This window comes from Balaenoptera musculus, chromosome 3 (genome assembly GCF_009873245.2).
Source record: "Balaenoptera musculus isolate JJ_BM4_2016_0621 chromosome 3, mBalMus1.pri.v3, whole genome shotgun sequence".
Classification (NCBI taxonomy): domain Eukaryota; kingdom Metazoa; phylum Chordata; class Mammalia; order Artiodactyla; family Balaenopteridae; genus Balaenoptera; species Balaenoptera musculus.
The window spans coordinates 158,919,555-158,931,664 of NC_045787.1; the positions used below are offsets into that span (position 1 = coordinate 158,919,555).

The 12,110-nt window shown below is 54.2% G+C and overlaps 1 protein-coding gene across 7 annotated transcripts in view; it reads left to right on the top strand.

The window, feature by feature from the left end:
- Positions 1–12,110, top strand: part of UNC13A (unc-13 homolog A) — a 66,604-nt gene that overhangs the window by 49,459 nt on the left and 5,035 nt on the right. For 4 of the 7 annotated variants that reach the window (XM_036848803.1, XM_036848804.1, XM_036848805.1 and 1 more), the window contains 9 exons: positions 913–918; positions 2,463–2,501; positions 3,644–3,673; positions 5,070–5,126; positions 5,508–5,588; positions 6,491–6,638; positions 7,681–7,737; positions 10,701–10,793; positions 11,510–11,669. In XM_036848803.1, the coding sequence (XP_036704698.1) occupies positions 913–918; positions 2,463–2,501; positions 3,644–3,673; positions 5,070–5,126; positions 5,508–5,588; positions 6,491–6,638; positions 7,681–7,737; positions 10,701–10,793; positions 11,510–11,669 (671 nt within the window). The remainder of the gene's footprint in view (positions 1–912; positions 919–2,462; positions 2,502–3,643; positions 3,674–5,069; positions 5,127–5,507; positions 5,589–6,490; positions 6,639–7,680; positions 7,738–10,700; positions 10,794–11,509; positions 11,670–12,110) is intronic. The other 3 variants (XM_036848806.1, XM_036848810.1, XM_036848807.1) reach the window with 2 other exon arrangements.

The window sequence follows — 12,110 nt, forward strand, 5'->3', positions numbered from 1 at the left end:
AGAGGTCATCCAGGCACAAGGGCCATCTGAGGGTATAGAAGCCACCGGAGGTCAGTGGGGCCATTCAAAAATCAGAGAGGTCACACATGGGTCAAAAGTCATCAAAGCATCAAAGAGGTCATTCGGGGGTCATTTAAACGTCAAGTAAAGAGATGTCTAGGGGACACAGGGGTCACATGTGGGTCAAGAGATTATTCAAAGGTCAGAGATCACCCAGAAAACAGAGAGGTCAGCTTGGGGATCAAGGCCATCCATGGGTTACAGAGGTTATAGGGGCCAGTGGGTTCATCAGGGGGCTTTGGAGGTCAATCAAGAGACAAGGAGAGGAGATACCCAGATTTCAAAGATCAGAGACCAACAGAACAGAGAGCTCCAGGAAGTCAACCAGAGGTTATGGAGAGCACCCAAGTTCGTAGAGGTCAAGCAGAGGTCAGCGGTCATCCAGAGACCAGGACCGTGCCTCTGGGACTCTTCTGGGAACAGCCCAGAGATGGCGATCTGCAGGGTTGGCCGGGGGGGGGGGGGGGGGGGGGGGGGGGGGGGGGGGGGCGGAGGGCGGCGACATCTTCAGAGGGGTGTGGCTGGGCGTGGGTTCCAGCGGGGAGGTGTCGGTGGCCTGAGGACAGTGATGGCACGAGGTTGATGGCACAACACATAATGGGAGGACATTCCTGGGTGGATGAGAGAGGCTTGGGGGAGGTGGGGGGGCGGGAGTCCGCCTAGAGGCAATGATGGGGGAGGTGCCGGACCTCCCGCTGCCTGCCCGCCTCCTCCAGGCTGCTAGGCTGGGCTGGGGCACGGAGTCCGGGTCCGTCCCTCGGTGCCTTCTCCTCCCCTTCCCTGGCCTCCCTGAAGACTCATGGTGACTTATTCCCCCCTCCCCCACCGCCCTGCCCCCATCACGGCTGACAGATGATCGTAAGTAGAGGCCCCTCTGTCCGTCTGTCTGTCCATCCGCTCTGTGTCTGGACTCGGCCCACCGCGTGGCTGCACCCCCCCACCCAGTGCCCCCTCCTCACCCACTGGCCCCCCCATCCACTGTCCCACCTCCCGCCTAGATGTGCCTGTGTCTGTCTGGGGCGGGGCATGGGGAGGGGCGGGGCTGGGAGGGAGGGAGGCCACACCCACCCCCAATTATAAGTACGAAGGAGGGACCTCCCGCCTCCCAAAACCCAAAACCCGGGCCAGCACCTTCACATCTGCCCACATCCTTTAGTTAGAATTCGCCCTTACTCCCATGCTCAGACACCACCAGGATATCTGGGTCCCCGAAGCTAGAAGGAAGTTCAAAGTCAATGGAGCTCCTCTGACCTCTCTTTTCAGCTCTGAACTGTTAGTAGCCGCCTAAAATACAGGTCCTCACCACCCCGGTCTGTATAGCTGATCAGTGCAGACCCCACCACCAGCCCTGCTCACCGCCCTTCCACCACACATACTAACACACAAGAATCCCAGACACACACCCAGGCACCCAGGTGGGGGACGATGTTGTGACTCCTTGGTGTCAGGCAGACTTGGCATCAAATCTCAGCCCAGCCATTCTCTCTGTGACCTTGGGAAGTCACTTCACCTCCCAACCTCCATTTCCTTGTCTGGAAAAAGAGGTTAATTGTAGCAGCTCTCTGAGTGTTGTTGTGAGAACCAAATAGGATGATGCATTAAAGTGCTCGACTCAGTGACAGACTGAGGCAATGCTCACTAAATTAGAACTAATATTATTGGTGGTGGTGGTAGTATGTAGACACATAGGAGGGCAGAGATCAGTTAAAACCACTTTAGAGTCCTCTTTTGTAGGCAAGACAAGGCTGTTACAAGATTTCACCTTGTCAAAAGTTTGCTAGTGCTCATCTCACTTCTTGTGGCTGCAGTGTGGGTCTTTGGCTGTAACTACATGGTGGCAGCGTACCCAACTACAGACAATGCATTTGTGGGTAGACAGCTAAGGGAATTCACATTTATTGAGGATTTCCTGTATTCCAGACCTCATAGCTGTTGTTTCAGCTCACCTTCATGACAACCCTTTTGAGTGAGATGGATATTATTATTCCCATTTTGCAGATGAGGAAAGCTGAGGCTCAGAGAGTCACTTGCTCAAAGCCATATAGTAAATATATGCCAGAATCAGGATTCAAATTCAGGTCTGTCTGAATATGGAGCCTATTTGCTTTCCTGTTGACTCAAGAACCAAGAGCCTCATATATACAGTAAATGTAAATGGATTATATTTTGGCAGCAACTTCTCTCTCTCTGGCTCTTTCTCTTTCCTGTCTCTCTGACTCTCTTGCCCTTTTTAAGAGTCAGTCATTAAGGCACACACACAATCCCCCCAGCAACCCTGTTACCAGCCCTCTGTGCAGTGCAGATGCCCTTTACTTCCTGTCCCCATGAGTATGTGTTATCACTCTGGATTCCCATCCCACACAGCTTGCTAGGTTGATCACCTTGTGACATTGTCTCTGCAGGGCAACCTCTTGAGAAAACATGGCAAGGGATTAGAAAAGGTAATGAGGGCCTCGTCTGCACTGAGGTCCCAAGCTCTGGCGTCTGGGTGTGTGTGTGTATGTGTGTGTCCATTTGCATGGGCAGAAAGGCCAGCTGGGGGTCATGGGTAGGAGGAGGGTATCCTAACGAAGTCCCACAAAACTGCAAGTCAGAGACAAAGTGATTCCCCAGGGACATGGCTTAGAGTGTGTGTGCGTGTTGGTGCGCAGACAGCTCCTGCCCTCTCATGACAATACCCAAAGGGCTTATCCCAGCCCTGTGCTCAGCTGAAATTCTGTGGCTTCAGGAAGGGCCCAGACACTGGACAACTGCCCTGGACTGAGACATGTTTTGTTTTGTTTTGTTTATTCTAATGGGTGTTCGTTATAAGGAGATAGGAGCCGTGGCAACACGTGAATAGTTGCCCTTGCTGTGCAGTCATACAGGAGGTATCATGCCTGTGTGCATACAAGTGGGGTCTCCACTTCATGAACATGGGTTGTAGGACTTCCCAACTCACTCATCCAGCCCTTTGGGGAGCACATGCAATATGTCAGGCTCCATATACATGTACATACATCCCTGGGGGGGGGTGGAGAGTGTGTGGGTTTATGTGTGTAATTGTGCACGTGCGTGCAAGTGTTTAGTAGTGCACGTGTGTATTTTAGCTTGTGAATTCTTCTGCACATGTGTGTGTCTTTGTATGTTGATCTGGGGGTTTGTGTGTGCATAAACTTTCTGCACACCCATGGATGTGCCTGGGTGTGTGTCTATGTGTTGAGTGAACTGGTGATACCTGTTAGTACGCTTCTTTTAGAGCCAGGCCTGCTGGGGTAAGGTCTTGGGAGTTGGGGGAGGAGAGACTCTGAGCCTTCTCTTCTTTCCCCTCCCCAAGGCACCCCATCTTGGGGCAGGCTGACTGTGGGATTGGGCACCTGTCCCCAGGTGATGGACTGATTCTAGCCTCCTGACAGTCCAGAGTCTGGCCCCAGGTCCCCACCAGAGGACAAGGGAAGGTGCCTAGCTGGGGAGGGGGTCCAGCATTAGACCCAGAACCTGGGAGGGAGCTCGTGGGCTGTGCTTTGAGGGGGGCAGGGAAGTCCCACTGAGTATCCTCTCAGCAGCCACCCGAACTCTGACCTTCGCCTGATTCTCTCCACAGGGCAGGGTGAAATTGCCAAGCCACTCAGATGTAAGACCAGCCTCTCCCTGTCTGTCTGGCTCCCACCCCAACCCCTACCTACCCCCCACCCCACCCCGTACCTTCTTCCACCTCTGTGATCCGTGCCATCTGGGGGTGTACCGTGACCCTGTCTGTTGGTCTCTTCTTCCTTTGTCTGTCTGGCTTGTTCGTGAGGGGTGGCGCGGGGAGGGTGGCAGGTGGGGAGGAGGGTGCTGCAGGGGAAACCAAGGCCCAGGCTGGGCTCCCGAGTGACTGTGCCTTGTGACAGCCTTGCGGAATCACAGACAAGGAATAAGAAGAGTAGCGACAGCCAGGATGCTAATAATAATACCAGTAGTGACAGGGTGACCAGATCCCACTGGCCAGCTTGGAAAAGCATCAACTTGATTCCAGACATCCCAGCTGTAAATGGCCCTCCTCCCTGTCTAGCCCTGCCTAGGACCCCCATACCTCCCCAGGACCCAGTAATTCAGGACTCATAACTTCACTGATACTCAGCTCCCCCCACAGCTGTTATCCCCTAAGCTAGTGTAGGTGCCCCTATTAGCCAGGGGAGGAAACTGAGGCCCAGAAAGGGCCAAGGACATGCCTCAGGTCACCCAACATAGTGATAGAGGAGGCAGGACATGCAGCTTCCAGGCCATGACCCCGTCTCCCCTAACACTGCCCGTGACCTCGAAACCAAGTGATAAGAACCGTGAACACTGAATAAAGACACGATTAGTCCCAGCTAAGCTGGGATATGATTTCCCCCATCAAGATGGGAAAACTGGGGGTCAGAGAGGTTAAATGACTTGCCCAGGGCCACATAGCAGAGCTGGGATTTGAACCCATGCCCACCCGGTTCATCGGAGCCATAACCAGGATGTCTTATTGCTGATGTCTGTTTTGGGGAGGAGTGGGGGCGGGGTACTGAGGTGTGTGTTAAGGGGGAGGATTCTTCCTTTAAAAGGTCAGATTAACAGGCCCCCCAGATTACTGGGGGAATTCTTCTACAGAGGGAATGGGCCCATGGTGGGTAGTGGTTTTCACTACGCAGAGCCCATCCCATAGTTTTCGCAAGGCTCCATGACTTGGGGCTGGCAAGCCCCACCCATACCCGCAAACACCATCACAGCCCGCTCTCTGTTTTCTTCTCTGTCCCACAAACCTGGGGTCATGGTGGAGGTGGCAGGATGGGTAGCACCCCACGGGACTGAGATTTCTGGAGACAAGGTCACCATCTCCTTCTCAGCACTTCCTGGGGGGCTCCAGACCTCTGTCCCCAGGACACAACCATTGCCCTGCCCAGAGCCTTTGGACAAGAACCAAGATGGCGTCCAGGGCTGGGGTGTCAGTGGCGGCTTGGGCACTGGGCAGAAGGACCCCCCACCCTCACCCGGGTTATGTCTGTTGTTACCTACAGGGAACCCAGATGATCTTCAATGCAGCCAAGGAGCTGGGTCAGCTATCTAAACTCAAGGTGAGGCCAGGGGTGGGGGCAGGAGATTGGGGTGGGAGGCTTCTTAGGGAAGAGGTCCCAGAATAGTGGCATGCTTTGCAGGCTCAAAGGACAGAGACCCTACTCAGACTGGCTTAATCACAATGTATTTGCTCAGTGTATTGAAAAGAGGTGCAAGGTTCACCTTCAGACACAGCTTGATCAAGAATACAAATAATTTATTTGACAAATATTTATTGAGCACCTGCTGTGTGCCAGCCACATGCTAGGCACTGGGAACACAATGATGAAAAGACAGACCCACTATCCAACTCCTCAGAGTTTAGCAAGAATGAGACCCATAGGCAGATCCCCAAGGCAGAATTTGCTCTGCCCACCTGGACACTCTCTCCATCCATCCAGGACCACATGGTACGAGAAGAAGCCAAGAGCTTGACCCCGAAGCAGTGTGCAGTTGTTGAGCTGGCCCTGGACACTATCAAGGTGAGAGGCCACACCCCTGCCCATCCCAGATGGGGCAGGCAGAGGGTGTGGCTGGTGTGTGGACATGGACCTAGGCTCAAACCCACCTTAATTCATTCCATTTATAAACACTCCCTGATGACCCTTCTATGTCAGCTCCAGGCTGGCTGATGGCAGGGACTTGAGGAGCCCCAGGCTGGATGTCAGCTGGATGTGGACATCCCCAGCCCTGTGGGGTCAGGACAGGGTAGAAGAAGAGATGGGAGAGCCCAGGGAGGGGGCAGTAAGGGCTTTCTGGATTAGAAGGCATGTGGGAGGTGGTGGGGTTTGAGGAATGCATAGAAATTCACAAGGCAAAGCAACAGCATTCTAGGCAGGGAACCAGTCCATGCAAAAACATGGAGACATGAAAGGGGACGTGGTCTCCATGAAATAAAAAGCGTGAAAACTACTCTGAAGGAAATGTTTTGTTGAAATGGAGAATTACAGCACAACAGGGTTGGCAACACATTAAGTTGGAGTGGTTAAGGAAAACTCCTTGAAACCTTAATCAAAGAAAGACAGGGAGCCAGCCATGGCAAAATAGGGAGTGGGGGTGGGGCTGGGAGGGCCTTCCTGCCAGAGAGCATAGTAAGTGCAAAGGCCCTGAGGCAGGTATGTTCTAGGGAAGACTTTTGGAAAGAAGGGTGGGAGGGGTGCAGGGCATGGGTGTTATTCTGAGGGTGCTGGGAGCCCATAGGCGCGTTTGGGGCAGGGGTGGAGGTGAGGGAATAGCAGGACCTGGGTGTTCTGAAGATCTGCCCTGTCATGGCGTATCACAGCAGAGGGCAGCGGAGTGGGGGAGGGGGAGTTGGGGCTGCCCAGCCCGATGCGCGGGTAGGGGGTCCCGCCAGCCTTACCTCTCTCCACCCTGTTCCCCACAGCAATACTTCCATGCGGGTGGCGTGGGCCTCAAGAAAACCTTCCTGGAGAAGAGTCCAGACCTGCAGTCCCTGCGCTACGCCCTGTCCCTTTACACGCAGGCCACCGACCTGCTCATCAAGACATTCGTGCAGACGCAGTCGGCGCAGGGTAAGGAGCCACTGGTTAACGCGATGACAATCCCCGCCTGCAGGGGCAGCCGAGCCCCTTTGACTCACCTCCTCTGTGATGTCATGGGTCCGGGCCGAATTAACAGCTCCGGGGCGCACCTGAGCTCCGTAGTGTCACCAGGCCAATGAGCGATCTACAGCTCTTAGGGGCGGAACCTATGACGTTATTGGGCCAGGAGGGGATGATCTCTCCTGGGAAAATCCATGACGTCATGGGGTCAGGATGTGATTGAAAGCTGTGGGGCGGGATCTCTGACGGCCAGGACTAGGGAGTGATTGACAGCTCTGGCAGGGGCGGGACCTCTGACGTCATGCGGCCAAGGCCTGATTGGCAGCTCCCGGGGAGGGACCTCTGGGGGAATGGTTGAAAGTACCCCAGGGAGGGACCTCTGTACTGTCAGGGGCTAAGGAATGACAGCCCCAGAGATGGGAGGGACCCCGACCTGGAGGGGGCGGACGGAGAGGGAGTTCTCATTTCTCAAATTCTCTCTTTCTCTCTCTCTTCTCTTGCCTCTTTCTCCTGTCCCTCTCTGAGTTCGCACACAGCAGCTGGGGCTGGGGGGCAGAACTCCAGGGTCCTAGTTCCCCTCCCTGGGGACCACCCTTTTCAAAATTGGCCCTAAGAGTGCAGACAAGGGAGAGAAGTTTGGCCGCTGACCCAGGTTTAGTTCCGGCAGTGGAAGAAGAGGCCGGGGTGAGGGGAGCTAAACCCTGTGGCCGCAAGCGGCCCCCTTCCCCCCGAGTCAGCCCAGGGCCTAGGGCCCTCGGCTTCGTGCCCAGCCCACGCTGCTGCTTTTAGTGTCCCTGGTGTCCCCCCGGAGCAGGAGGCTGTCTGTCTGTCCTTCTGCAGCTGACGTTTCTCTCTCTCTTGTTTCTCCTCCCTCTCACTCGCCGCCCCCTCTCCGCGCCTCCCCTGCTCCCCGTCACGCACACTCGCCCTCCATCCTCGCCTCTCGCTCGCTCGTCTCTTCCCCCCACCACTCCTCCCTTCCCTCCTTTCTCCACCTCCCCACCGTGATTAGTCCATGGTGGAAAAGGGACTAGGTTTACCCTTAGTGAAGACATTTATCCTGAGAAGGGTACGTGCTTCCGCCGCCCACCCGCGCCCGGTGCCCGGTGCCTGCGCCCCTCCCGGCCCGGCTAGTAAAAGGCCCGTCCTTCCGTCTCCCAGGCCTGCGGGGCCCCGCCCAGACCCGACTGGCTGCGAGGGGGCCGAGGCGGACAAGGGGGAAGGACGGCTTGCTGGTTCCGCATGGGGAAGGAGAAGCGATTCGAGTCGGAATCCGTTTCTCCCTAGGTGCTTCTCTTAAACCAGATCCCGGGTCCCCCAGACAGGCCCCTGCCCGGTTAAGAGCGGGCTCAGATTACAGCTCTGCCACTCCATGGCTGGGCGCCTCTGGCAACAGGCTGCCTCCCTGAGCCTCAGGTTTCTCATCTGTAAAATGGGAACAGTCAAGGACCCTAATTCATAGGATTATTTTTAGGATTAGATGAGTTAAATTTAGCCCTGAGACTTTCCTGACAGGAAAGTTCCTGACGTGTACTGGGGGGCAACAATTGTTAGTTGTTTTATTATTATTGTTTATATGATTATTATGATAATGATTATTATTATTATTGATGTCACTTTTCCGAGCATAGAAAACCAACATTTTTTAGGCTCTAACTCTGGGTCAACCCTTGTGCCAAGCATTTCTCAGGGATTCTCAAAAACATTCCTCCTGGTCGCTCCACAGGGCGTCCATCATTCCATAGATGAGGAAGGTGAGTCTCAGAGGAGATTAAGCCCTTTGCCCAAGGAACCTTCCCCTGTAGGGGGTGTCCGGGACTTGGGGAGTGGGGATGGGGTTGGGGAAAGCACAGAGAAGCCCGCGAAAGACCCTTCCCCTTGGAGCCAGCAAACCACGGGATGGGGGTGCCCAGCACTGCCCCCCTCTCCCTTCTTACTAGCTTTGGCCATGATCTGACCCCTCACCCCACCCACCACTGTCCGACTCTCCCCTGGCACCCCTCAGTCTGGCCCGGATTGAGCTTGCTATGAAGCATCAGCCTGGGGGTGGCGGGTGAGGCTGAGCATGTGACTGGTTGGGGGAAGAGGGGTGGGAGCCTGAGATGACAAGGAAGGCAGCCTGGGGTGGGCAGCGAAGATGAGGGTGTGCAGGGTCTTCAGGCCCCTCTGACCCCTGAGCCTCGGTCACTTTCCTCCCAGAGACAGGTAACCCGGTCAACCTTGGACTGACCCGTTCTCCTTCCCCTCACCCACCCCTGCCTTTCCCCCTGTTCCTCCCCCCATGCATGGGGTGCTCCAGGTGTGGGGAGCTTCCTGAGGGGCAGGGGAGGGGACTGGTGGGGGTGCTGATGGTCACAGGTCCCCAGGCCCCACAGGATGCCCTTCCCAAGAGTCACAGAGGGAGGAATGGGGACAGAAGCTTTTAAACTGCTCCTTCAATGATCCCCATCAGAACTAATCAATCAGGATGCTTGTGGTGGCCAGAAACTGAAGCGTACCTTATCCTGACTCAGGCAGACTAGAGAATTTGTGAACCTGTAACTGAAAGATTAGGAATTGATTTGGCATCAGTAATAGCTGGATCTAGAGTCTCCAACAATGCCATTGGTCATTGGTCTCTGTTGAGACCTCTGTGGGGTGGACTCTCCCCTCATTGGGTAGAGTCAGCCTTGCCAGCCTAGCCAGAGAGAGACTCTTTCCTAAGAGTTACAGCAAAAGTCTCAGGGCCAATTTCTATTGGCCCAGCTTGGGTCACATGACCATCCCTGAGCCAATCACTGCAGCCATGGCTGGGGAATGCTCTTATTGGGCAGCCGTGGTTCGTTTAGCCTTACCTGAAGTGTGAGATGGAGCCACAAGGTCTGAGGTGAGGTAGGGACATTTCTCAATGGAAACTTGAGATGGTCTATTGGAAAAGGAATGGCAGGGAAAATGAAAGATTTCTCTACAAGCTGTCACTTCAGGAGAGCTGAGGATTCTGGGTCATGTTATCACAGTGTGTTGGAGGAGTAGTAAGGAAGCCTGTGAGGCTGGAGCCGACGTGGCAAGGGTAAGAGTGGAGGGAGGTGAGGCAGGAGAGGTAATAGTGACACATATCAGGAGTGACACTGAAGGTCATAAAAGGACTTTGATTATTTCAGAGTGAGATGGGAGCCATGGGAGGATTTTGAGCAGAGAAGGGACATGATCTGAGTTAGGATTTCTCTGGCTGGTGTATTGAAAGAAGCTGAGAGGAGGGTGCAGGGAGACAGGGAGGAGGCCACTGCAATATTCCAGGTTGGCCTAGTTGGCCCAGGGACAACTCCTATTGGCCTATCTTGGGTCACATGACCATTCCTGAGCCAGTCACTGCAGCCATGGCCAGGGAATGCTCTGATTGGGCAGCCATGGTTCATTTAGCCATACCTGAAGTGTGAGATGGAGCCAGAAGGTTGATGGGGGCTGGACCAGGATGGAGGCCAAGGAGGTGGGCCAAATTCTGGATGTATTTTGAAGGTAGAGCTGACAGGATTTTCCACTGTACCAGTACTTAGGGAGGAAATGAAAACAAAAAAGGGGTTGAGGACTAAGGCACCGGGTGCCCCAACAGTCTGAAGATCAACAGAGGAGGAGGAAATGGCAAAAGAGGGTGAGAAGGAGTGACTAATCTGTAGGATGAGAACCTGAAGAGTGTGGCATTGTTGCAGCCAAGAGGAGAAACTGAGGCACAGAAAGCCAGGGTATCAGGTGCTGCCAAGATGGTGTGAAAGATGAAGGCTGAGTTTAATGACAGGGAATGAGAAAAAGGACATTAGGCTCAGAGAAGTTAAAGAGATCGGCCTGAGATCACACAGTGAGGCAGTGAAAGGCTAGAACCCAGGATTCTTGGCCTCCCTAAGAACACCCATCTTCCCAGCCCACCCTCAGTGCCACCCTGTCACGGCTGATGACCTGGTGCCGCCAGCACATGGTGGGTGGGAGGCAGTCCAGGTCCTTTCTGGTGGGTGGGAAAGAATGAAGCTCATGCCAAGCATCCTCCCCTGCCCCGCCCAGGCTCAGGTGTGGAAGACCCTGTGGGTGAAGTCTCCGTCCATGTAGAGCTCTTCACTCATCCAGGAACTGGGGAACACAAGGTCACAGTGAAAGGTGAGTAACCTGAGGTGGGAGGGAGAGTGCCTCAGCCAGGATGCACTAGGTTCTAAGACAGAAAACCAAACTCAAAACTGGCATAAGGAAGAAATTTTTTTCATTAAAAAAAAATGTTTTTATAAAACTGAAAATTCCAGAAGTCACCACCTTCAGGCATAGCTGGATGAAGAGGTACAAAGAGTGTTACAGAACTCATTCCACTTGATCTCTCAGCTCCGCTTTCCTTTTGTTGGCTTTTATTTTCTAATTAGAACACAGATTGGGCTGTCTTAGCCAAGGCCTAAAATAACGGTGGCTTAAACAAGATAGGTGGAATAAAGCTTTCTCTGAGGTAACTCCGAGGACATTCAGCCCAGAATTGATGTAGAGGCTTCACAGTGTTGGGGATCCAGGCCCCTGACATCTTTTGTTGTACTTTTATCCCTAACGTGCGTTCTTCCTCTGTAGGGTCCCAAAGAACTCAGCCCCCATCAGCACCCCACCTTGCAGCTAGGAGAAGGAGAAAGTTTAGGGCATTCTCCCTGCCTTTTAAGCCACAACCTGAAAGCTGTACGCATCACTTCCTCTTACATCTCATTGGCTGGAAGTTAGTCATATGGCCACGCTTGGCTTCAGAAGCATTCTGGGAAATGTAGTCTTTCAGACAGGCTTTGAAAACCACAACTGTGTACTGGGGGACCCTAACCAATCTTACCTTCTAATTCCCCCAACAGTGGTGGCTGCCAATGACCTCAAGTGGCAGACTTCTGGCATTTTCCGGCCATTCATCGAGGTCAACATCATCGGGCCCCAGCTCAGTGACAAGAAACGCAAGTTTGCGACCAAATCCAAGAACAACAGCTGGGCCCCAAAGTACAATGAGAGCTTCCAGTTGTAAGTCTGGGATGCTTTGAGGAGAATGGCAAGGGGACATCTGCTATCTGAACCTCAGGGCCCACCAGGCAGGGGGGATGTCTGGTGGGCCGGTGGTACCTAGGGACAGGAACAGGAGGGATCACATCCTAGGCGGGTATGCTGGGAAGGGAGGCACCTTAGTGCAGGAGTGACATCAGTGAGGGGACACCAGGATGGAGGTGACCACCTTGGGGGGCAGACAGGTCCCAGAGGGCAGTGAGTGTGATATAACTGCATGATGAGGGCTCTTGAAGGGGAGGAGTCTGGCCAGAAGGAGCATGTTGGGCAGGGGCATTTCTGGGGCTGGAGATTCTGGTCTGTTTAAGAGGCGTGGTTGGTCATGATGGGGCGAGAGGCTTGTGGGTGAGGGGCTGAGGGGCATAGGCATGGACCTGCTCGAGTCAGCAATGAACTCTGTCA